General features: G+C 50.2%; 6 protein-coding genes across 6 annotated transcripts; 1 reads left to right on the top strand and 5 right to left on the bottom strand.

Moving 5' to 3' along the window:
* Positions 1–1,079: 1,079 nt before the first annotated feature.
* On the bottom strand, positions 1,080–1,445 carry HO173_012119 (uncharacterized protein; the record flags this gene model as incomplete). Its single annotated transcript, XM_037313992.1, has 1 exon — positions 1,080–1,445. One exon carries the CDS (start codon positions 1,443–1,445, stop codon positions 1,080–1,082), a length of 366 nt encoding a protein of 121 aa, XP_037159081.1.
* A 92-nt stretch (positions 1,446–1,537) lies between these two features.
* HO173_012118 (uncharacterized protein) lies at positions 1,538–1,830 on the bottom strand (the record flags this gene model as incomplete). The annotated part of the gene is made up of 2 exons (XM_037313991.1): positions 1,538–1,723; positions 1,822–1,830. 2 exons carry the CDS (start codon positions 1,828–1,830, stop codon positions 1,538–1,540), a joined length of 195 nt encoding a protein of 64 aa, XP_037159080.1.
* Positions 1,831–3,896: 2,066 nt separating this feature from the next.
* On the bottom strand, positions 3,897–6,533 carry HO173_012117 (uncharacterized protein; the record flags this gene model as incomplete). The annotated part of the gene is made up of 1 exon (XM_037313990.1): positions 3,897–6,533. One exon carries the CDS (start codon positions 6,531–6,533, stop codon positions 3,897–3,899), a length of 2,637 nt encoding a protein of 878 aa, XP_037159079.1.
* Positions 6,534–9,197: 2,664 nt separating this feature from the next.
* HO173_012116 (uncharacterized protein) lies at positions 9,198–12,650 on the bottom strand (the record flags this gene model as incomplete). Its single annotated transcript, XM_037313989.1, has 5 exons — positions 9,198–10,974; positions 11,028–11,607; positions 11,685–11,941; positions 12,031–12,330; positions 12,382–12,650. The coding sequence occupies 5 exons, from the start codon at positions 12,648–12,650 to the stop codon at positions 9,198–9,200; spliced, it is 3,183 nt and encodes a 1,060-aa protein (XP_037159078.1).
* A 404-nt stretch (positions 12,651–13,054) lies between these two features.
* On the bottom strand, positions 13,055–15,121 carry HO173_012115 (uncharacterized protein; the record flags this gene model as incomplete). The annotated part of the gene is made up of 11 exons (XM_037313988.1): positions 13,055–13,090; positions 13,149–13,228; positions 13,302–13,520; positions 13,583–13,691; positions 13,756–13,972; positions 14,040–14,181; positions 14,234–14,516; positions 14,578–14,622; positions 14,678–14,760; positions 14,822–15,003; positions 15,069–15,121. The coding sequence occupies 11 exons, from the start codon at positions 15,119–15,121 to the stop codon at positions 13,055–13,057; spliced, it is 1,449 nt and encodes a 482-aa protein (XP_037159077.1).
* Positions 15,122–19,225: 4,104 nt separating this feature from the next.
* HO173_012114 (uncharacterized protein) lies at positions 19,226–20,718 on the top strand (the record flags this gene model as incomplete). Its single annotated transcript, XM_037313987.1, has 2 exons — positions 19,226–19,725; positions 19,785–20,718. 2 exons carry the CDS (start codon positions 19,226–19,228, stop codon positions 20,716–20,718), a joined length of 1,434 nt encoding a protein of 477 aa, XP_037159076.1.
* Between the last annotated feature and the right edge of the window lie 470 nt (positions 20,719–21,188).

Genomic DNA, 21,188 nt, shown 5'->3' with positions numbered 1-21,188 from the left:
CAATAGCCAAGGGAGAGACGGCGTCGTGTGCGTGCTCATCGGATGAGACGGTTTTCTGCCCTTGAGGGGAGTGTGTGTTTTTTCCCTCATCTTTTACTTTCTTTCTTTCTTTTTTTACGGGTCTAGGGAGGGGTTGGATACGTGGGGTTGGGATGCTGGTTGGGGAAGATGATGTTGCGGGGTTATGTGGGGTTGTGTGTGTATGTGTGGGGATGGGGATGTGTGGGGATGTGTGGGGATGTGTGGGGATGTGTGGGGATGTGTGGGGATGTGTAGAATGTGAGGACTATTTCGTTCGTTCGTTCGTGCGTGCGTGTGCATGTGTTTGTGTTTCTTTTTGTTGCACTTGCAATCGTGAATGAATGAGTGAAGTTTGATGATGATGATGATGATAATGGTACCGAAAAATGGATTCATTCAAGCTGTTCTCGATTAATAAACCATGAATGGTTATCCCTATCTATCTACCTAATCGCTCCCTCTCTTCCACCCCCTGACTTCTTCCCGAGAGTGCGTTTCACCAGCTCTGGAATCATGATTTCGTCTTGAACGTGGAGATGTAGTACCGGTGCCGTAAATCTGGTTGAAATGGATATATCGGATGGGGAATCTTTTGGGTTCGTGAATACAGCGTCGGCGTTGGGGGTCGGGGAGGGGGTGAGGTTGTGTGGTTTGCTGGTGCTGGTGGTGATGGTGATGGTGTTTTACTTGTGCATATGTGTGTGCTCTGATGTGGGGATTTCTCCTTTCTTTCTTCTTTCCTCTGTACTTTTTCATCGGATGCTGAGGGAGCGGCGAGGGGATTGGCTGGTTCGTAGGCAGAGGCAGAGGTAGAGATGGCGGATCTTTTGAAAGGAGGAGTGCGTGAGGAGCAGTGTATGCTGTACGAGCTTGTTGCTGCGTCATGGTTCGTGGAATGGCATGTTGCACTCCAATGCTACATTTGTTTGAGTCCGGTGTCCCGTTCTCCGTTCTGGATTTAAATTTCTTTCTTCCGGGCGCGCCCCATAATCTATCGGAGCAAGACGTGAAGCCGTGGCCCCTTTTCCCAGCTTGCCACCCTTTACCACCTCCGCCATTTACACCAACCGGCCCCTCGCTCCTGTCGGTCTGAACCTGCATTCCCGTTCCCGACCCTGCCAGTCTCCATCTGCGATTCCAACGGCGGCGGTTCCATCTTGTGGCGAGCGGAGCTGCACGTTTCCACGCGCGATAGTGGGGCCTGCGCAATCTTCGGCGCTGGAGATGGGGCTGGTGGATGCTGTGGGGAATTCGGTTGTTTTTTTCGCTGTGTCTGTGTTGCGGTCCGGGAATGAGGGAATTTGAGCTTGTTTGCAAGCGAGTATGTCTTCAGTGTGTATAAAGAGGCGGTCCTTGTTGGCGTCCTTGTCATTCATCATGCGGGTTCGGTTCGTGTGCGGTGCTGGCTGAGGGCGGTTCTTCATTGTTTTTCCGAGATTCTGGGACCATAACTTGCTTTCCGAGGGTTCCGAGATTGGGTGAAAGGATGACCTTCCGGTTTCGCCAGAGACCTAAGTTACTTCGTTATAGCCCTGACTTCAGCAGCTGTCAGTCGTCCTAGGAGCTCTTGCCGCTCAAGGCTCAGCTGAGAAACTTTCTTTGGTGACTCAAACTGTTGCAATATTTGTATTTGGGGCTCGATGGTTTTCTGGGAGATCCATTCCTTCTCGAAGTCGTTCAAGGTCTCCACACTTGCCTTGACCTAGAAGTTCGATAGAGCGTACAGTGCGCGGACTCGTTAACCGTTACTCCTCCTGCCCATGGGCTTGATGCATGTACGCAAAGTTTGAGGAAAAATACCAATCCCATGTCCGTGTACAGGATGTATGAGGTATCTCGAAGCGTACTAACTCAAGACTGCCGTACTGATCGCTTCCAGAGGAGCACATCTGGACTCGTCCGACAGCCTTAGGTCGATGTAAGTTGAGAAGATTCAGCCTCCGCTTGAGATCAAGCAAATCAGTAGTTTAACAACATATATTCAAGTCGTGTCTTTTTGATTCGCTGCGTGGACGGGATGCCGGATGTCCGTCCAGATGTTGAAGTACAAATGCATGGTCAAAGGGAGCCAGATCCTCAGCTTCCTTCGTCAATCGACAGAAACATCGGAACAACTAGTCTTAGGATACCGATGCGTAACCATTGAAGTCAAAGGCAAAAAATTGTCCCATTTTTGAGGAACTTGAAGCATAGCTGGAATACTGGAGATCTCAAAAAGAGCCTTATTGATGTGGTTCTTTGATGATAAAGGCTCTGATCAACATTATCAGCAAAGAGTCCAAAGCATTTTCATAACCTGGCGGAAGATTCTTTGCAGGGGACGGATATCTAAGCCCGGACTCGAAGCTCTTATTTCACTATCTGGCAGTCGTCTAACAGGTGCAGTGAGCCCTTAGCCTGCAGCATTAATCCGATGATCGTTAGATAAGCGACACTATCCGATTTCCTTTGGCGCTTGATGGTCAAGGTTTCAACCCTGAGACTTCTCTAGTCATTTTGGGTACCCTTGTGGAGGTACTCCAATTATGTCCGGAGTATGCAGAGCTCATCTTGCGCTTCTTCAGCGTATTTTGTGCAATGCCGATGAGTGAGTCCATATGCGAATCTCGAGGATGCAGAACAAGGTTGATCAGCGTACATGGATTCAAATTATGGCATTGATGGCGTTGTTTTTTGCTCCTCGTTGGGGAACTGTAGCCATGAAGCGTAGGGTTCTAACCTCGTTGACATTCATCACGCTGCTCACTCACTCGCCAACAAGCTCCGGCTCCAGCAGTGTTGCGGACTGTGCCTACACAACACAATCGACACCATGCTGGACCCCTTCCATAACCACGACTTTACTTTCTAACACTGCACCTAAGAGTCCTACAAGCTCATCAACGACCATAGTATCACCAAGGACCACTTCCTTAGCCCTACCGCCTAATGGAATAATGAGCAACACCGATGGATTCATTACTAGCGTTACTGCCGCGCTATCCACAACCCCAACTCTAACGTCGTACGGCTTTAAGTGCACGCAGCTCTGTCCAGTAGATCCTCTCGCTCGAATTTCTCCCAAAGTCTCCTGGCTGACTATCACACAGCGGGGAAGTCTACCAATCAGGCAAGAACCCAAAACGGGTCAATACCTGCATCTGCAACAATGGAAGCAGGCCGAGGTTTACCACGTCTGGCATGAGTTTCGTGTGTCCGTCACAGGTCAGGATTATCATGGATGGCTAGGCCGGTACGGGAAGGGCATACGGGATATACCAACTGTAGTTGTAACTCGAGAATGAATATGATATATAGAGGTTGAAAGTAGTCGCTCCGATCTGCCATCCAGCCGATCTATTCGCACGGTTGAGAACGAAGAACCGAATCGATTATCTGGGCGGGTAACTACACACTCTACTTTGACTCTACTTCGGCTTATTTGTAGTTGTTCACCATTTAAGGAGCGTGGCTGCAGCGAGTCAGGCCGTCAATCAATGATTGATGCCATGGATATACTACTGAATCAGAAACCTTTTCAATTCCCAGACAGTGACACAACTATGGTTCAGCTGGAGCGCGTCTTGCATCGACATGTTCTTCGACTACTTGCTCGAAATGTCGTAATTGACCGCGAGGTATTGATTCTGTAGCCAACTTCGAGGCAAAAGCAATATACATCGCCGAGTTCAACATTATTGGTCGTGTACCGCAATCAAATCATCCGAGGGGGAAGTATGAGATGCGAAGAGCCTTTCCTCATGATCTGTCTATCTAAGCATTCATCAACCTAAGTCTACCAGCCCAGGCCCTTGACGCTCTATCCACTTTCTGGTCGCTAGACGCGAGCCTTTTGATCCAAGCCTGACCTCGAGTCTTCAGTCTGACCTGACTTCTTAAGTACCCTGCCCAGCACCACTCTCGTCGGTAGCAAAATTTGCACGTTGCCAGCCGAATCTTCTGTTGCACCGTCTTCCTAAACTCTGGAAGATTATCGGTCCCATTTCGGTATCTGGATGAGGTCTGTGGACGGTGAAGCTTCTTTTCTGTGGAGCCAATGTGGTATCCGGCAGCATAATCTCCCCCCTGAACTCGAACGTAGAGCCTCCGCGATGCTCCGCTCGAAAGCCCAAAGTCGTCATCGCTGCCACAAAGTGAATCCAGTCGGCACTGGACTTCTCCTTCGTCATATCCTCGTTAGGGTCTGGGAACATCAGGCGAACCACCTTCTCTGCGGTTGAGGCTGGCTTTAGCTTGTACAACACAGGTGGCGTCTCTTCAACAGCACTTTCGTTGTCTTCAGATAGGCTGCCGGATTCTGAAGCATGGCCTCGTCGGGTTTTGGTCTTGGTCTTCACGGGTTGTGGCAATCGGTCCTTCGCCTCGACCTCTTGCTGTGTGCCGAAAGATCTGCATTCTTCTTGTTGAGGTGCCGCTTTCCTAGCTGAAGCTCGCTCCCTTGCGGCCTTGAGGCGGTCCAAGACCATGCGTCTCTCACTGTCTGACTGAGCAGCATTTTCCTCCGAACCAGACTGTCTCATCCACTCCAGCTGAGGATCTATACATTCTTGTGGTATACCATTTGTCTCTAACATTGTCTGGTATATACTTCTTGCTTTTGCCCATAGACTTTTTAGTGCCGAATGCGCGATGTCGCGCCGAGCTAGCCAGTTCTCGTCTTTCCTGCCAGTCGGCATGCGAAATTGGTTCAGAGGGTTGATGAAAGAACCGAGTCCCATTTCTGCCGACAGCATGATGACCAGCTTGTTCAAGACCTGCCATGCTCCTCGGGTTTCTTGGAGAATGTCTGGACTGGGCAAACGGAAAGAGGGTCTGTGAAGATCGAGTAGCTTCATCATACGTGTGATAGCTGCCAATTCGGATATGCATCTTTGAAGCTCCTGGTCTATTCTCTCGGCTTCTCGGCGGGGACAACTGTCGAGAAAGTCGTCAAGATATTGCAATACCGCCGAAGGTTCGAAAACATGTCGCTCATCGAAATTCGACGTCAGCTGATAGAGGCACCAGCCGATGCGATCGTCTCGATGGAGGGTAGTGTAGTCTCTGAGTTCGAGAATCAAAGCGGTTCCCAAAAGTTGCTGCTGGGCAGTACCTGTGACCTTGAAAACCTTCGAGAAATCTGGAGACCTTATCAGATGTCTTTTCAGGTTTAGCTGATGATAGGGCAAGGATCTCCGCAGCATCATCTCTAAGCTACCGAGCGCTCTCTCATATTCCTTGGGCAGAGGTTTCCCAGGACCAATCTCTGATCCACTCCTTTGCAGTTCCCGCTTAACGTTCTGGCATTCCTCTAATAGCCATTGCCAATCCCTAGCTTGGAGAATAACTTTGAGTGTCATGATGAAGCCAATATTATCAAACTTCTCCTTCGCTGTGAGGTTTGGCCGATGCGGTCCCTTCTCTATCTTGTCGAACCATGTTGCTTCGTGGTATCTGGAGCGCTTATAAAAGTACTCTAAGTCTGTTTGCAGAAGCCATAGCTCGTCTTGTGCTTCATCTGCCTGATTTTCAGCTATGTCAATCATTGTGTCAATGTTGAAAGCGGGGGCAGCAGAGTAGGGTTGGTTGGAAAACATTGCTCCGAATGACAGCCAGGGCTGATCTTTCTTCTGGTCGGCGTTCAGAAACTGCGACCATTCCGTGCAGACCTCGAGGCCACGAGGGGCGATAGCATCCGTAGCAGGATCTGTGGAGATGACTTTGGCGGGCGTTTTTAGTGACTTCGAAGGTTTTGCGCCGTCTAGAATGACCGTAGTCAAATCACGCAAGAACTTCAACAGAGTTTGCTGTGACTCTAGGATCATCAAAGCTCTAGGCGCCCCACATGCATCATTGCGATGCACCGCAATGGAGTCGAACGTGGACCATTGGCCAAACTGGTCACCATGCATCACGATGCACCCATCGGCGGACTTCTCTGCAAGAGTGCACTGTTTCCATCCCGACCACAGCATTGCATAATCAAATGGCACCCACTCTTCTGGAAGGCAGTTGGTCCGGTGAGTTAGGAGGCCGAGGAGTTTCGTAGGGTCTCCTGACAAGTCATCCACATTGAGGTACGGCAACATGTAACCCATGCGATACTCTCTCTGGTGCCTTAGCTGCTCCACGCGTGATGGGATGTCGACGAGTGGGTTACGGTTTCGATACAAATCTGGCTTGGCCTTCTCTAAGAACGCTTTGCGCTTTCCAACTCCCGCGCGCCATCTGTTGAGAATGGATAGCCCAGATTCCGAGATCTTTCGACGGAGAAACGCGCGATCGACTTCAATAGAGCGGGAGTAGCTTTTGGCAAGCGAGACAGCGTCCTTTACATGGCCGAGGTAAACGAAAGGGATGAGATCTTGCTGATCGAGTGTCCTGTACTGACGAAGGCAGTGGCTGCACTCACAAGGAGGCTTGAAGTTCATTTCTCGCATGACCGCAGCCATTTGATCCCTCGCTCTGACTACTTCCGGGTCAGAGTAGTCAATGGCCTCACCCCTGGCCTTGGTGACATTTCTGGTAGCCATAGTCAATCGCCCCAAGGCTGAGGCTTATGGGACCACAAATATCTGAATGTGACGTGAAGTCTGAACCAATGTAGTTGACGGCTCGAAGATTTGAGTCTTGTTTGATGCGAAGTAAGTCTGGCAAAATGAAACGTCTGTTCGAAGGTCGCCTTTGTATGAGACGAGCAATTTGTGAGGCTGAAGAGGCTAGTAAGAAGAAAATTTAGGAGGGAATGCCCTGTTTCCTGAAGGATGCGAGGGGAAAGAAGTGATGAGCTCAACTTGCCTTGCTGGATCTCACAATGGTCAAGCCCCGGGTGGCCAAAGTGAGTCGGTTTCACTTTGATGGATGCCCGAAAGTCCAAAGAGATATTTTACAAATAGGCAGATGAGCTTTGAAGGCAATGATTTGAGGAGTGAGTGGTGAGAATGCGAAGGAAACGTTCAATGGCATTGAGGTCTTGGCATCAAACACTTCACTTATGAAGATTTGTGATTGGTCAAAGAAACACGCCGCTCATTTCCATTCGAGTGACAGAATAGCATTCTCAACTAGTGGTCATGTGTGGCACAGAGGGGATACAGCAGACAACGACCTCCTTTGCTGATGAGAATTCGATGTATTTTGCTACCAATAACACTACTGTTGCCTACCGCTCTTGTGGTAATCACAGCTCTGAGAGTGGCAGCTCCAACGGCGACATTGATGCAACCAAGGCTTGTTACAGCAACTGAACGCTCACCGACGCCCCCTTTCGTGTCCTACGGCAAATGGAGGTTGATTTTCAATACCATACCTCACCCCAGAAGGCTTTAACGGTAGAGATATCGTGAACATTACCCTGTTGCAAGGTTTGCACGAGTCAAAATTAACGACTATCTGTACAAGTTCTTACGTCAAACCTTTCCCGCCTTGTCACTTTTTGGACATGCCTATTTATATTCGGCGGAAGATCTACGAGCTCATTGTTGGTGACAACCAGAGAGTTCAGATCAAAAGCGACCTTGAAGACTTCATTCCGAGAAGTATCATTCCTTGCAGTGATCACGGTTCTGCTGGATGCCTCCTAAAAATCTACCTCCATGAGTACGTTCCACAGTCACATTGCTGGGGCACGGGAAACTTCTCTCATATGCGTTGCGCAAGCTCTGAAGCCAATCACGCCGATCGTCAACCACAGCTATCTTACATGACATGCGGACTGGCAAGCAGCAAATTGCTACCAACGTTACCTCTGAAGACCAGTTCGCAATGTGTCATGATCCATCCATCCGTGCCGTGTGCAAGACTCGAGGCTTTGGAAGACTTGCCGACAGATCTGCGACGAGGAGCGCTCCTTCCTATACCACAGCAACACATTCATGTTCTTGGCTTTCGCCGCTTTTGCCGCTTACTTCGAGCTCATCGCCCCAAATCAAGCGTACGTACATCGCTCAATCGACAACAGACTGCGCGCCATCCAGGCCATGACCAAAGTAGAGCTCCACGGCCGCTTCGGCGGCACATTCTCTCCGGGTTTTCTCTCGGCCAGCCGTCTCATCTGAACGGGACTCGGTTGCCTCACAAGCCTCGAGCTGAACCTCGAAGATTGTGCCGACAGAGAGAAGCTACCACACTGGAAGATTGACGACTGCATGTTCAACCAGCCATCATCGTTGAAGAAGGTAGTAGTTGATGTGCAGACTTTCATACCGCGGAGCCTCATTACTGAAGACCAAATACTGACTACCGAAAAGGAAGATCTTAACAAGGCAGAGGAAATCATGCGTCGAATTTGAAAAGATGAGCAACTTTGTAACACGACAGAGCAATTCCTCGGCTAAGATAGGACGGCTGCTTTTAAGGTCACCGATGCAAAGATGGAAGGGTTCTTAGCACGGAAATGAAGGCTTGTATGGATCGGAATGGAGGATTGCTGGTACGGACTGACCAAAGAGATCCTTGACGAAGAAGCCATCTAGAGTGCTATTATTCGTTTCTGTCCAGGGAGTATGGCGCGGGAGTACAATGTTCGGATTATGGCACCCTAAGCCATCGTGATACTCAGGAGACTACTACGAAAGGAAAGCACAAACTCGCTGAAAAGCTCATTGAGCCAATTTTGAAGAAGGATGGACTTCATAATGAGAAGGCAACATTTCTTGGACCCGTGTGAAGTGGAATCGGTGACTGTTGGTGAAGCTTGAAAAGTAGATGCGCAATGGCTCGTGAGATGGATATGGAAGGGTTCCTAAAATGAGATTTCAGGATGGATCCTCACCGGAGAAGCTGCGTGGAGCGCGGTGGTTCAATTCGTGCTAGTGATGGTTCTTCATATATACTTCGAGGTTGCTTGAGTGGAATGTGGCCGATGAGCCGTCTCGAAGACGCCTAAAGTCACATCTTTCAGATTGAATTCGTTATGTCTAAAAATCAAAACCGAACGCCAACCGTTTATCCACTTAAGAGATACAATCCACACAGCTCCCGTCGACATAGACCCCATTTCCCTTCCACTGCACCCTCCTGAACTCCTCCGCCTACGTGTCTTCCCCCTCAAACACCAACATGCTCCACACAATGAGTCATTCCCCTCCAAATCCACAGCAACATATCATGAACTTGGTACCCCGCCAGCCAAGCCTTTTCCGACAGCGACATCGAAGTCGCCAAGTCACGATCTGGTAAGAGCGAACGGGTTGATCTCATGAGGGCACAACCTCCGGATTTTGGGGCCCGTTTCGCGAGCGTGCCTCGATGGCTGTACGTAGGATTCCCAAACATTCCTCTCGCACTAGCGCCAGGGCATCATTGTCCGCCTGTGACAACCAATCCCGTGGCCCACTTTCCTTTACCAGAGCAAGCACATCCCGGTCTAAATCAACATCGGGATGTGCGCACAAGAGCTTCACAACCGCTGTTCGACCAACCATGACCGCAATTGCAAGGGGAGATATTCCCCGAATCTCTTTCGCGTTTACGTCGATGTCGGAATGAGATAGCAGGAGCTTCACCACTGCTTCGTAGCCTGCACGTACCGCATGCAAGAGCGGAGTCAACCCCCGTCTGTCTTGCGTGTTCACTTCAATGTCGGAACGACCTAGTAACATCTCTACTATGCCCTTGTGACCGGAGGATGCAGCGCTTGCGAGAGGTGTGTCTCCCTGAATATCCTTCGAATTGATCTGGACGTTCTTGTGTTTGAGCAGCTGTGTGACTACATCCGCTCTCCCAAACGAAGCTGCAAACCACAAGGGCGTCCCGCCTGCATTGCATCTTGAATTTACTTCAATATCTCTTCGTGTCAGTAGCAGTTCAACAACTGTACTATGTCCTTCTCGTGCGGCTGATGATAGCGGAGATTCACCATCGGGACGTGGCAAGTTCACGTCCACGTCTTCACGCTCAATCAAAAGCTTCACTGTTTCATCTTTGCCCGCTTTTGCAGCAATGCCCAGTGGTGTCTCAGTATAACCTAGACGCGAATGGCCGCGGTTGTTCACATTGACATGGCTCTGTGACAGTAACAATTCCACCACGCCGTGATGTCCTTGTGATGCCGCCCACCACAACGGTGTCCGGCGAGTAGAGTCCTCGGCATCTGCCTCGAAACCGTGATTCAGAAGCTCTGAGATCATTCCTTCATAACCGAAATATGCGATAATGTGCATTGCAGAAAGTGGGCTGCGCGACATAGTCCCATTCATATGTCTAACGAGACGCAAGATAGTAGATCGTTCGTCTAGCACCAATAGCACTTGGCCGGCACTCGAGACTCTACAATCATCTTTGGCGAAGCTCATCATGAGTATTTTGACGTTCTGCTCCTTACACAATCTTGCATGAGTTGCCCAGTATCTCGCGGCGTATTCGAGAAAAGGATATTTCTGCAACCGAGCTTCTACAGATTTTGTATAGTCCTCTTCCTTTTCCTTTTCTCTGTTTCTGAGGGCATCTTCGGCTCTGTTTCCTTCGGCAAACTCTTTTTGTCCTACTTCGTTGGCCCAGCCATCTTTAAAATTCTCGTAAAGCAAATAGGTAAGACAGCCTATCGCAATGTCCTGCTTGGCAAAGGCTAGGACTCTGTCACCGTTTCGCCTGAAGTATTCCTGGGTGGTGTAGTGGACCAGTCTGATGATCTGCGTTTCTTCGTCGACGATAATCAAGCCGGCACAGAAACCCAGAACTTCCTCGATGTCGCCCAGATTATCTTCATCAAACTCTGGCGTCCCAGGCTCGATTGCCAAGGCATGTTGTACTTCTTTTACAGTCATCAGCCTCTCCGAATAGGTAAGCCAACCCAGTAGCTGTTTGGCAAGAAGTCTGAAACCTTCCATTTGGTTCTCAATTCTCTGCATTGCTCCATCGTAGGCCAGATCGAGAGCGTTCGATCCTTTTGGCAGTATTTCCAGCGCTTTCTTGATCAGCTTAGAGCTTGTTTTGTCCTTAAGCGAGTCCATGTGTAGCTGAGCCAGAAGAAACCTTGCTCAATCCATCAGCAGAACTCGCACGCAGATGGCAAGCCAGCAACTTACATTCCCTCGACCGAGTCAACTATAGCAGTCGCTATGTCCTCCTGTAAGCCCAAATTCTCCCTCACACATTTTGGCAGATCCGAAGTGTGCCCCTCCACGTATCTCCGTACATCTTCTGGGCTGGCCCGAACATCCATACATAGAGGATGGTGGAAGTCCAGAGCCAGAGAAGGGATGTAACGCGACGTCGTCATCAGATTGAAGTGATGAAGATCCTGCAGAGGACGTAGGCATCCGATTAAGGTCTGACGAACTTGACCAGCGTTCCCTAACTCATCGAGGGCATCCAATATAACATAAACCCGCGACAAACGTGCCATCGAGGATCCTGTCATCTCTAACACCTCTTCAAATGTAGGTCGAGTCTCCAATTTTTGGTGGTGCTGGTACATCTTTAAAATGTTTTCCGGAATCAAATCTTGGTGCTGGAGCAGCTGCTTTGTTACGCTTGCTGTAAGGTTGATGGGTGTCTGTTCATCTTGTCTTTTGTAGTCGCAATATATGTAGGCGGTTACAACGTTCTCCTCACCGGAAAATTGCTGCAGGCGATCTATGACAAGCGATGCTAACATAGTCTTGCCTGCTGATAGTCAGTCTCAACGTTTTGTCAGTCTCAACGTTTTTTTGCGAGATCTTGGCACTGTCAAGACTACTAACCAGCACCTGGCATCCCTTGGCAGACCAGAGTCTGTCCCTCTTTGCTCACCCATTCTTGGAATTCATGAGACCCTAAAAGCCATGAACCTGTCTCTTTTTGCCGCCTATTAGATAAGTCACTTTGCTGTGGGGCAAAGTTGAGAGGTGAGAGCCATTGCAACACCTCGTTCCGCTCTTGTTGGTTCTGGCTTAGTCTTAGATATTGAGTGTTTTCAATTATAGAGTCGATCTTTTGGTTTGTCGCTCGGGACGCTTGACTGGGTAAGAGTGAGCTGATACAGAACTTTTCATATTCGCGATATCGGATATATCAAGATGCAGTTTTCTTTTAGCAGATAACACTCACCTTGCAAGACTAGTGTTGAAGGCATTCAGAAACGTTGTGCTAGAGATCATGCGATCTCGCAGCTCATTGACGGTAGCAGAGTCCCATTTCAACTTTCTCAAAGCCTTCTGAGTCCTGGAGCTCACGCCAGAAGACTCGGTACCCAAGCTCTCGTTCTTCCGTATCAGCTTCTCAGTGTCATGGAGGACGCCACGACAACCTGCAATCAGGACTGAGAGATCGTTGGCCTGCTTATCAGTAAGCTGGATTCCAGAGAGGTTGTTCGCAATGTCATCGAGGACGCGGTGAAGACCAAAGACGCTGGACTTGATTAGTCAGTCTATTCCTGAACTAGTGACAGTCAAGGTATACTCTGTTTGGATGGCATTGAATTGATCGGAAGCGTCGCGAAACCTGCCCCAAATAGTACGTGCCAGAGTCGAGACCTCTATGATATCACCGACACCGTAGCCAAAAGACATGCCTGCTGCTATTCCACCCCTGTAGAGAGTGAGAAGAAGATAAAAGAGAATTTCCCTCAAAGGCGATAAAGTCGTGTGGAGTGTGAAGAGGAATGAACAGGATAGATATCGGGGGTGCGCGGTGGCCTCAACCTGCTCCGCCTGCTCAGCCTTGCCCATGTTGCGAGGCCAATGCAGGCTGACATATCGCCAAGACGCTAGCCACTTTGAGACCCAGTCTGGTCAAATTCCCTCAGCAATGATGCTGTTGTTGTTGAATAGACGTAGTGCTACAAGTCTACTAAGTAGTAGCACACTTGCTATAGGGTTAACCGCAGATGTGCCGATAGTCTCCCTCAAATTCGCTGTTGCCAGAGATGTGGTAATTCAAACCTCACGGCCCCCTTGAAACGAAGCAGTTGAGTCGTCTTAGCCCAAAGCCCAGCAATATTCACAGATCACCTATCAGCACCAAGTTTCAGGTCTACTCTCTACACATGTTCAATCTCTTCCTGCTGCAAACATGGACTTCCTACCGTAGTAATGCGGGCATCAGCGTATAAAGTATGCCGTATGAAGGTCTACTACTCGTTACCCATGTCCCAGAAGCCCGTCTCCATCTGCTTCAACAATTAGCAATCAACCAGCCAGGCGTATCAGAAAAGCACATCCACAGACCTTAGTAGCATGTATGAATATCTTCACCAGCGACTCAATCTGGCTCGGTGACTGCAGCGAGGCATGCTGTTCCAATATCGCTGCCAATCACTCACCCATTAGCCTCGGCCGAATGATGAACAACACAGCACTCTATCAGATAGGTATATGCACCTTCCCCTGCTTCAACCGCCGCCCGATAGTCATCCGCCACATAATTCTGTATCCACTTCCAGTACCGATTGCCCTGCTCTTTCACGGTTTCCGGGTCGTCCCACAACCTTCTTGCGATGATGCCGTAGCCCAGAAGGCAAGGCGCGAAAGCCATTTGTAGCGCGAACCAGCTTTCGGAGTGCGCTATGTCGAGGACGTAGCGGGTGTAGGCTGTGCAAGCTGTGGAACATGAGCTCGTCCATGCTTTTGTTGACAGAGTCAAGAGAGGAATGGTTGATTACCTTGATGTTCTTCCTGTTTCTCAACCTCTTTCTTCGAGAGTCCGAATTCGGCGCAGTAGTCTAGGTGGAGGGACATTTCGCGTTGGATATGGAGGATTTCTTCTGCGCCCTGGATTGAGATTAGGGCTGTCATTTCAGAATTGGAATCGTGGTGGAGCAAAGGATACACATACCGCAGCAATGTCTTCCATCGAATTCGTCTTGTACGCGCTGAGAGCTTTGGCTCTTGCGAATTGCACCAGGAATAGGTAATCCTGGGCGAGATACCCCTTGAACTTCTCAACGGGCAACGTCCCATCGCCAATGCGCTTCACGAAATCATGGTGGACGTGAGCATGCCACACGGGTTTCACATCCTCGCGGTTCAGGAGGTATTCGATGAAGTATCTCCTAATTAACATCTGTCAACATCAAGCGAGGAAGCCAGCTACCAGTGGTGAAAGGGAAAAGAGCGTACGGAGAGAACGGAAGAGTATATGTAGAGTGGAAGTAGTCGATCAGGCCCTTTCCCTTGCTAATCCCAGCCTCGACATATCGGCACGCCTTCCGAGTGGCCAACGGCACGGCGTCCCCGAGGACGAGATTCGAAGCGATTGCAGCTGAGGAAATCAATATTTGGGGTGCTCATAGTCTCTGAAGTCGACAACATACAAGCAAAAGCATATTCAACCCCCAGCGGAAGACTCGCACCGACATATGCCGTCTTGATGAGGCTGACATCCGTTCCATCGTAGAGAACGTCTACAATAACCTGCTTATCAGAGTCGTGTTTCGGGACGTCGAGATTCGCAGTCAGAGGCAGTTGGCCCCCTTTCAACAAAACAAAATCCGGTCCGAGACTATGTAGTGCTTTAGCAAGACGGAGTGAGGTCGTCCAGATTGCGGATATCCGGTTGGTGAAGGGCTCCCGCCTTATCCAATAGCAGTACTGCCTCTGAAATGCTTAGCGTCAATACGGTGGTCAGCGGGAGTAACTGCGTGTGGATAATATGCACTGCCTCATCTGACAGGAGCTGCGTTCCGCTCATAGACACCACGACCTACACTCGTGTAAGCCCGAGGCTGACAGAAAGGCGTAGAAGCTAGCCATCGTACGGGATCGACGACCACGAATCTCGGGCCATGGCGTCTCAAAGCGTCGACTACGATCTGGACAATTTCTGCCGAAGCCAAAAAGCCTAGGCGAGAAACAGTATCAGATTCTCGCTACAGACAGCTTTCAAGACAAGGGATCAATACCAATTTTGACGACCTCCACCCCACCACCATCGAAGCAGCCGTCAATCGCCGCCTTCACAAATGCCACGGATGGACTACACGTTTCAAGAACGTCCCCAGGACCATGCGCTGTCAAAGCAGTCGTCGCGGTGACGGCATAGCATCCGTGAGCGGCGATGACTTTCTGATCGGCTTCGAGGCCGCTGTCCAATGCGGTGGTGCTTCAGCAACAAGCAGCAGCAGCATCGGGAGCTCAAGGGATGCTTACCTTACACCAGAACTATCAGAGTCTGCTATGACGAGGATACGTTTTTGAGACATGCTGTGTCCAAGGGGTGGGTTACAGTTCGGTAAAGTAGGCGTGGAGAAAGGTTCCGCGCGGGTGAGGCCCGAGCAATTGCCGAAATATCTCCTCGGAAAGACCCCACACAGGTAGAAGGGCGTGACGAATTTTTCGGCCAGGAAACAAAGAGGGTTTCCAACCCACCACCATCCCTAACAAAGGGAAAATATCCGGATTTTATCCCCGATAGAGGTCGTTGCATACCGTATGCCGTGCAGATGCTGAAGTCCAGAAGGGTTTCAGAGGCGCTCGACGCAGTCGCCCCCCGGGAGGCGCGCCGGGGCTAGGGGAGTTAGGGCTGGACAAGGGACATATGTGCAGAGCGCGTCTGGGAGTACCCTAAGCTACAACAGATACTCGGTACATGCTGAGTGTTTGGGCCTTCACTCCTACGCAGTCGCATATGTATGCTGGATATACACACCCCATGCCGAGCCGTGAGCCCGTCGAAGGGGACGGGGTCTGGAAGCTTTGATGGATCGTTGGTGGGTGGATCGGGTGTTAATGAAAATGGGACCGCACTGCGCTGAGGGAGGGAGGGGCCCGGGAATCCCGAAGAAATGTATTTTCTACCACCTTTGATGACTCGACAACGAGAGCCTTGATGACAGAAATTCTGATTCATGAAGGATTCTACTCGACGAGCTATATATCTGTTCTACCAAAAGTATGAGCGCGTATTAAACCGTTAGAATGATCTGACTCCAAAATTTCGCCTCTGTGCATTTTATTTTGCAGAGAGCGAGCCGAGCAAGGGCAGCTTCAGACGTGCTATCTGCCACCTCGCTAGTTGACGCTAATGTGGCGGCCTTCGAATTTTGCTGGAAACAGCTTGGCCGGTCGCCGACACTAGCTATCTAGACTCGGGCTAGGATCTAGCGGCGGAGGCGAAATATCTATAGGTTGCGAATCTGAAGCTAGTAGTAAGGCGGTGCTGGAAGCGGGATGGATGATGGGTCGGGTCTCGTTGACATTGAGCTGGACCTCAGGGAGTTCCTTTGCGACGGGAGTTACTGATTGACTGGGTAAGCGAGCAAGACGGTGCGGGATACTTGTTTGAATGCGAGATTGGAAATGATGGGATTGGTGGCGTCATCAGGATGCGTTTTGTGAAGAAAAAAGGTATTTGTTACTGCTATGTACGAACCTTATGTACGATTCTTTTGTATCAGTGCGTCTCGGAAGACTCTAGCACGGCATGTTTTTACCTGCCACATCGTGCGCCGCCGCTTGAGCGTGGTAGGAGTATGGAGTTTCTAGCCCCGTTAATGATGATTAAAGCTTCTTCGGGCTGCCACGACAAGATAAAAACATCCATCCTAACCGGTAGCCTGTATGCCATTGCGCCACGAGAATGATCAATGAGGTCTAGAGCCTCGTGGCCCGTGGAAAGCCGGTTCGCGGGGATGGGGCGTGGAGGGATCCCCGGTGTGTGTGGGGAGGCGTGTGGGTTGCAGGATAGCCCTAGATTTATCAACCACGCAACTGCAGCCGAGCCAGCCAGAACCTTGACGACGAAGATGGGAGGGGAGACACCAACTTGCCGCTCACTGTCGCTGGTTGAATCGAAAACCAGGCGGGACAGTGGAAGAAACCATCGATTTGGCTCTTCAGCCACTGCAAGGGAGTATGAGGATGTGAGCCATTGGTAGAAATCACCAAACATAGGAAACCACAACATTGGCATGAGCGGCGGCATGTCGGGATGCCTGAATGCGGGTTTCTCGAAGCTTTCGCAGTTGTAGATGAGAATCATCGTGGACGACAAATACTGAATAGTTTAGCTGTCGCAGAGCATAGAGTGTAGCCACAGCAGGAACCTTCTCGAAGGAATCTTGTTGGAACATCCTGCTTAGTTCTCAGGTAAGGGAGATTTCATCCCGCAACAGCTTGCTCAAAAGCGGAAAGTATCGGAACCGATAGAAAGGCCCTACTCTACCCGCCATCGAAGACAAGCGCAGCTGCCATGTTGCCTGCAATTTTTTTGGGAAATTGACAGTGCAGGTGAGCGCTCGCGCTCGTGCAAGTGCAGCCGACCGTTGTTACCAACCCAGCTCTTTATGCAGCGCTTATCGGCGTTACTCGTCCGACAATCTAGCCTCAAAGGACTCATATTGCGAGACGATAGCGAAATGCAAATGGCTGCTTGTGCATGGCGTCGAAGTTGCGGTTGCAGATGTGCATGTACACAGCGCCAGACATCCCATAGGGCTAGATTCCATGTACGAATGAAAGGCTCTGGGCATTCTGAACCGTTTCGTCCAGTTAACACATTAGCAGAGAGGACGATCGACCAATCAGTCGACAGCGGCTGGAGCGGTGGGTCCCTCACTGAAGAATGCGACGAAGCAGCGAGGTAGAGAATACAAGACCGCAACACTCACCGTCATCTGGAAACATGAAACGTATTCAGTGGTACAGAGAATGTATGGAATATGTACTGTGCGCCTATGCTCTGTGAGCCATCTCATGCGACAGATCCAGCCAGATAAGTCGCAGCGTTGGCGAAATTCGCCCAGACATACGATAACTCGAAGGGGATGTAGACACCGTGGAGTCTTGTCAGGCGTGTGAAAGAATTGAGGGGCATCGAATCAGAGGGCATCGAATCAAAGGGCGCACTTTGGATGAAGTTCACGAGTACCGGTTAAAGCAGCCAGGCGATTCGCAGCGATTCTCCAAACCCTGCTTCATGCAAGTAAAAGCGGGGTTGATCCTCGTATTTGCAGTAGCAAGCTGCAGACCTGCAGAATCTATTGCGAAAATCATGCAGTGGAGAAAGTCGGGTCGCACCCACCGGAGAATTTGCTGGCCGTGCGGACCAGGGTCAGCAGAATCTGGCGGCAATGATGAATGGACGCCACTTCGGTTTTATCGCGGCCAGTTCAATCCATCCGCTTGCCAGAGTACGTTGTGAAGTCATGGAAGGAGAGACACAATCAGAGACCCTACATGAGACGACCAACGGTAGGAGTTCGCCGCCAGCGGATCATAGGCTCGGTTGCGCACTTGAAAGGAAGAGGCACACGCTTGCGTGCATCCTGCCCAACGAAAACCAGGATGGCATTATTTTTCGCGGACTTTGTCGCCGACGACCGAGAGCTTTTTTCGCAGGCCACAAATTTGGCGGACTCGGTGGGAGTGGGAGAATTACAAAATACGAGTTGATGTAGTCCCTGCATGGTGGTTCACTTGTGCATGCTTCCCAAGGCTCGAGGTACCTCGTAGTAACGGTACCACAGCAACATCGGGGACATGCCACGTCAATCGAGTACGTACCATGTGGGAATGTGGAAAGGTAGTAGATAGCTTGAGTAGTAGTGTACGTGCAGGTGAATTTTGAGACCAATGAATTGAATTGCCTCTGAAGTCTGAATTTGCCTCGATGATGCGGACCAGAAGAATCGATAAGCCAAAGAAAGTACTTTACAGTATTTTTAAAGTACCGGTTTCACCGTTTGCTTTCATCCCGAAGTAGATGACGCTAAGCGACGCTTGATCCCTGTCCCGCATTAGCGGTAAATTACCAAGCGGCTATCATAACGCTTGTGAAATTTGAAAACGTCATATTGCTTTCCACTTCATCCAGGCTGTCTTTTGCCTGGCTGAAACGCAGTTTAGTCGATTACGCTTTTCGGATGCTCTCACATCCCCTTTCATCCCCTTCGAGCGTTACAGGTAGCCACAGGCGGGCAACGATCGACATCAAGTGCTGCCGACCAAAGCCAACAAGCACAGATCCGCCCAGACTGCCGACCAATCAGGCCTAGATCGTGCCCAGAGTCTTGCTCAATGGAGGTCCACGAGCCTATGGGTGATCGGTAGTCTGCCAGTATCTGTCAATCTTTTCCAAGACAAGTCGTATTCCATATCCACCATCTCAGCCCAGTGTTTGATACATCCTAGCCTCGCCATGCTCCCATATCTCCCCTTCCCTGTCCTGCCCTACTTTATCTTGCTCATCTCTTAAATCCTTCATTCCCCCTCCAAGCGAGCTTCTTTCCTTGGGTACCTCTGTCTCGTTTGTCTACAGAACTTCACATCTTCCTATTCTTTCATTCGTCAACCCACACTCGTTCATCATGGAGATGCACCGCCGTAACCAAGACCCTTTCGACGGGGGCCTCCCAAGCTCGGGAAACAGCATCTACTCACCAGATCAGACACCACAGCAGACCCCATACCGACGTCGCTCTCTCGAGACCGCAAGCAACACTGGCAGTGACAGCATCAATCCCGCCCCAAGGAACCCTTTCAACGCAACACCTTTGGGCACCTCGAAGAATTCTTCGGCCATTCATATCCATCAACAAAAGCAAAATCAAAAATACTTTCGCTCTCGGCGAGTGAAGAAGGGCGAGGTCGACCATCCCTGGAAGGCAACCAAGGACCCCAGGGAGAAATGGGTCACCATCATTCCTTTGATCGGGCTTGCTTTGGGCTTTGTCGTCGCTGGGTACCTTGTCTACAACGGTCTCAGCACCATTGTCAATCACACTTACACACTCGTGCTCGACGAGGATTGGAGCAAGGGCTTTAATACCGATGTCTGGACCAAGGAAGTGAACCTCGGAGGCTTTGGGTACGCTGCCATGTCTAAAGCTCAGCACCTTCTTTTTAGCTTGCTGACAGTGTTCTTAGAAACGGCGAATTCGAACAAACTACCGGCACGGAAGAAAATGTCATGATCGAGAACGGCAAGCTCATCATCAAGCCTACCCTTCAAGACGAGACCCTCCTCACCACAAACAACAATCTGACCCTCCCGGACTGCACTTCGACCCAATACTACGACTGCAACGCTGCCACCAACGTCACTAACGGCACCATTGTCCCTCCAGTCAAATCCGGCCGCATCAACACCCTCAAAGGTGCAACCATCAAATACGGTCGTGTCGAAGTTGTAGCTACAATGCCAGAGGGCGACTGGCTTTGGCCCGCCATCTGGATGTTGCCTGTCAACAACACATTCGGCGCTTGGCCCGCATCTGGTGAAATTGATATCGCTGAGTCCCGAGGCAACAACTACAGCTACGCTACTGGCGGAAACAACATCGTCACTAGCACTCTCCACTGGGGTCCTGACCAGAAGGATGACGGGTATTGGCGCACCAGCAAGAAGCAATCAGCTCTTCATACTACTTACGCCGCCGGTCAGCATACCTATGGTTTGGAATGGAGCGAAAAATACCTTTTCACCTACATAGATACCCGTCTCCTGCAGATCCTCTACAACCCTTTCAATGAGTACCTCTGGACCCGTGGACAGTTCCCTCTGTCCAACTCCAACGGCACCACGCTCACCAACCCTTGGGTCAACGACCCCAACTTGAACGCGCCCTTTGATCAAGAGTTTTACCTCATCATCAATTTGGCCGTTGGAGGTACGAATGGGTGGTTCAAGGACGGCGCGGCCGGCAAGCCGTGGGTGGACAAGTCGAAGACTGCGCCCAAAGATTTCTTGGCTGGCAAGGATCAGTGGTATCCAACCTGGAAGCCTGAGACGGCCCAACTTACCATCTCGTCTGTGAAGATGTGGCAACAAGTCGACGATAAGCCGAATGTCGGCAAATAAACCCGTCGCCCTCGATACCCTCGCATTTTCGGCTTCATTTTATGGCGTTTCACAGCGGCCAAGCAGGCGGAGGAGTTTTCGGCGACATTCTGCTACGCTTGGTTTTATCCATGGCTTACTCCAAAGCGTTGAAGATCTGTTTCGGCTATGGTAGCTGGCTTTGATGCAAGTTACTGGTATATAGATGGGGAGGCAGTTTTAATGATGGATACATATATAGACGGACGACACTCTCGGATCAGGGCGACAAGCTTGTCGTCGCTGCTAACTCTCTACACAATACCTAATATCAACTCACTGCCTTCACAAGTCACAACATGTCTGCCATCTATCTGCCTTCTATTCCCGACTATCTGTCATTTCCTCGTTCCAATTCCCTTAACTAAAGACGCACTAGTCTCAAAGACGCGAAAATCCATTATTCCTTCCTAATTCTACATAGATCTCGACCTATAACTCGAATTCTAATA

Source organism: Letharia columbiana, assembly GCF_014066305.1.
Source record: "Letharia columbiana isolate WasteWater2 chromosome Unknown Sc0000074_s0, whole genome shotgun sequence".
Classification (NCBI taxonomy): domain Eukaryota; kingdom Fungi; phylum Ascomycota; class Lecanoromycetes; order Lecanorales; family Parmeliaceae; genus Letharia; species Letharia columbiana.
The sequence above is the reverse complement of the archived record's forward strand: the minus strand, read 5'-3'. Positions and strand labels throughout refer to the sequence as shown.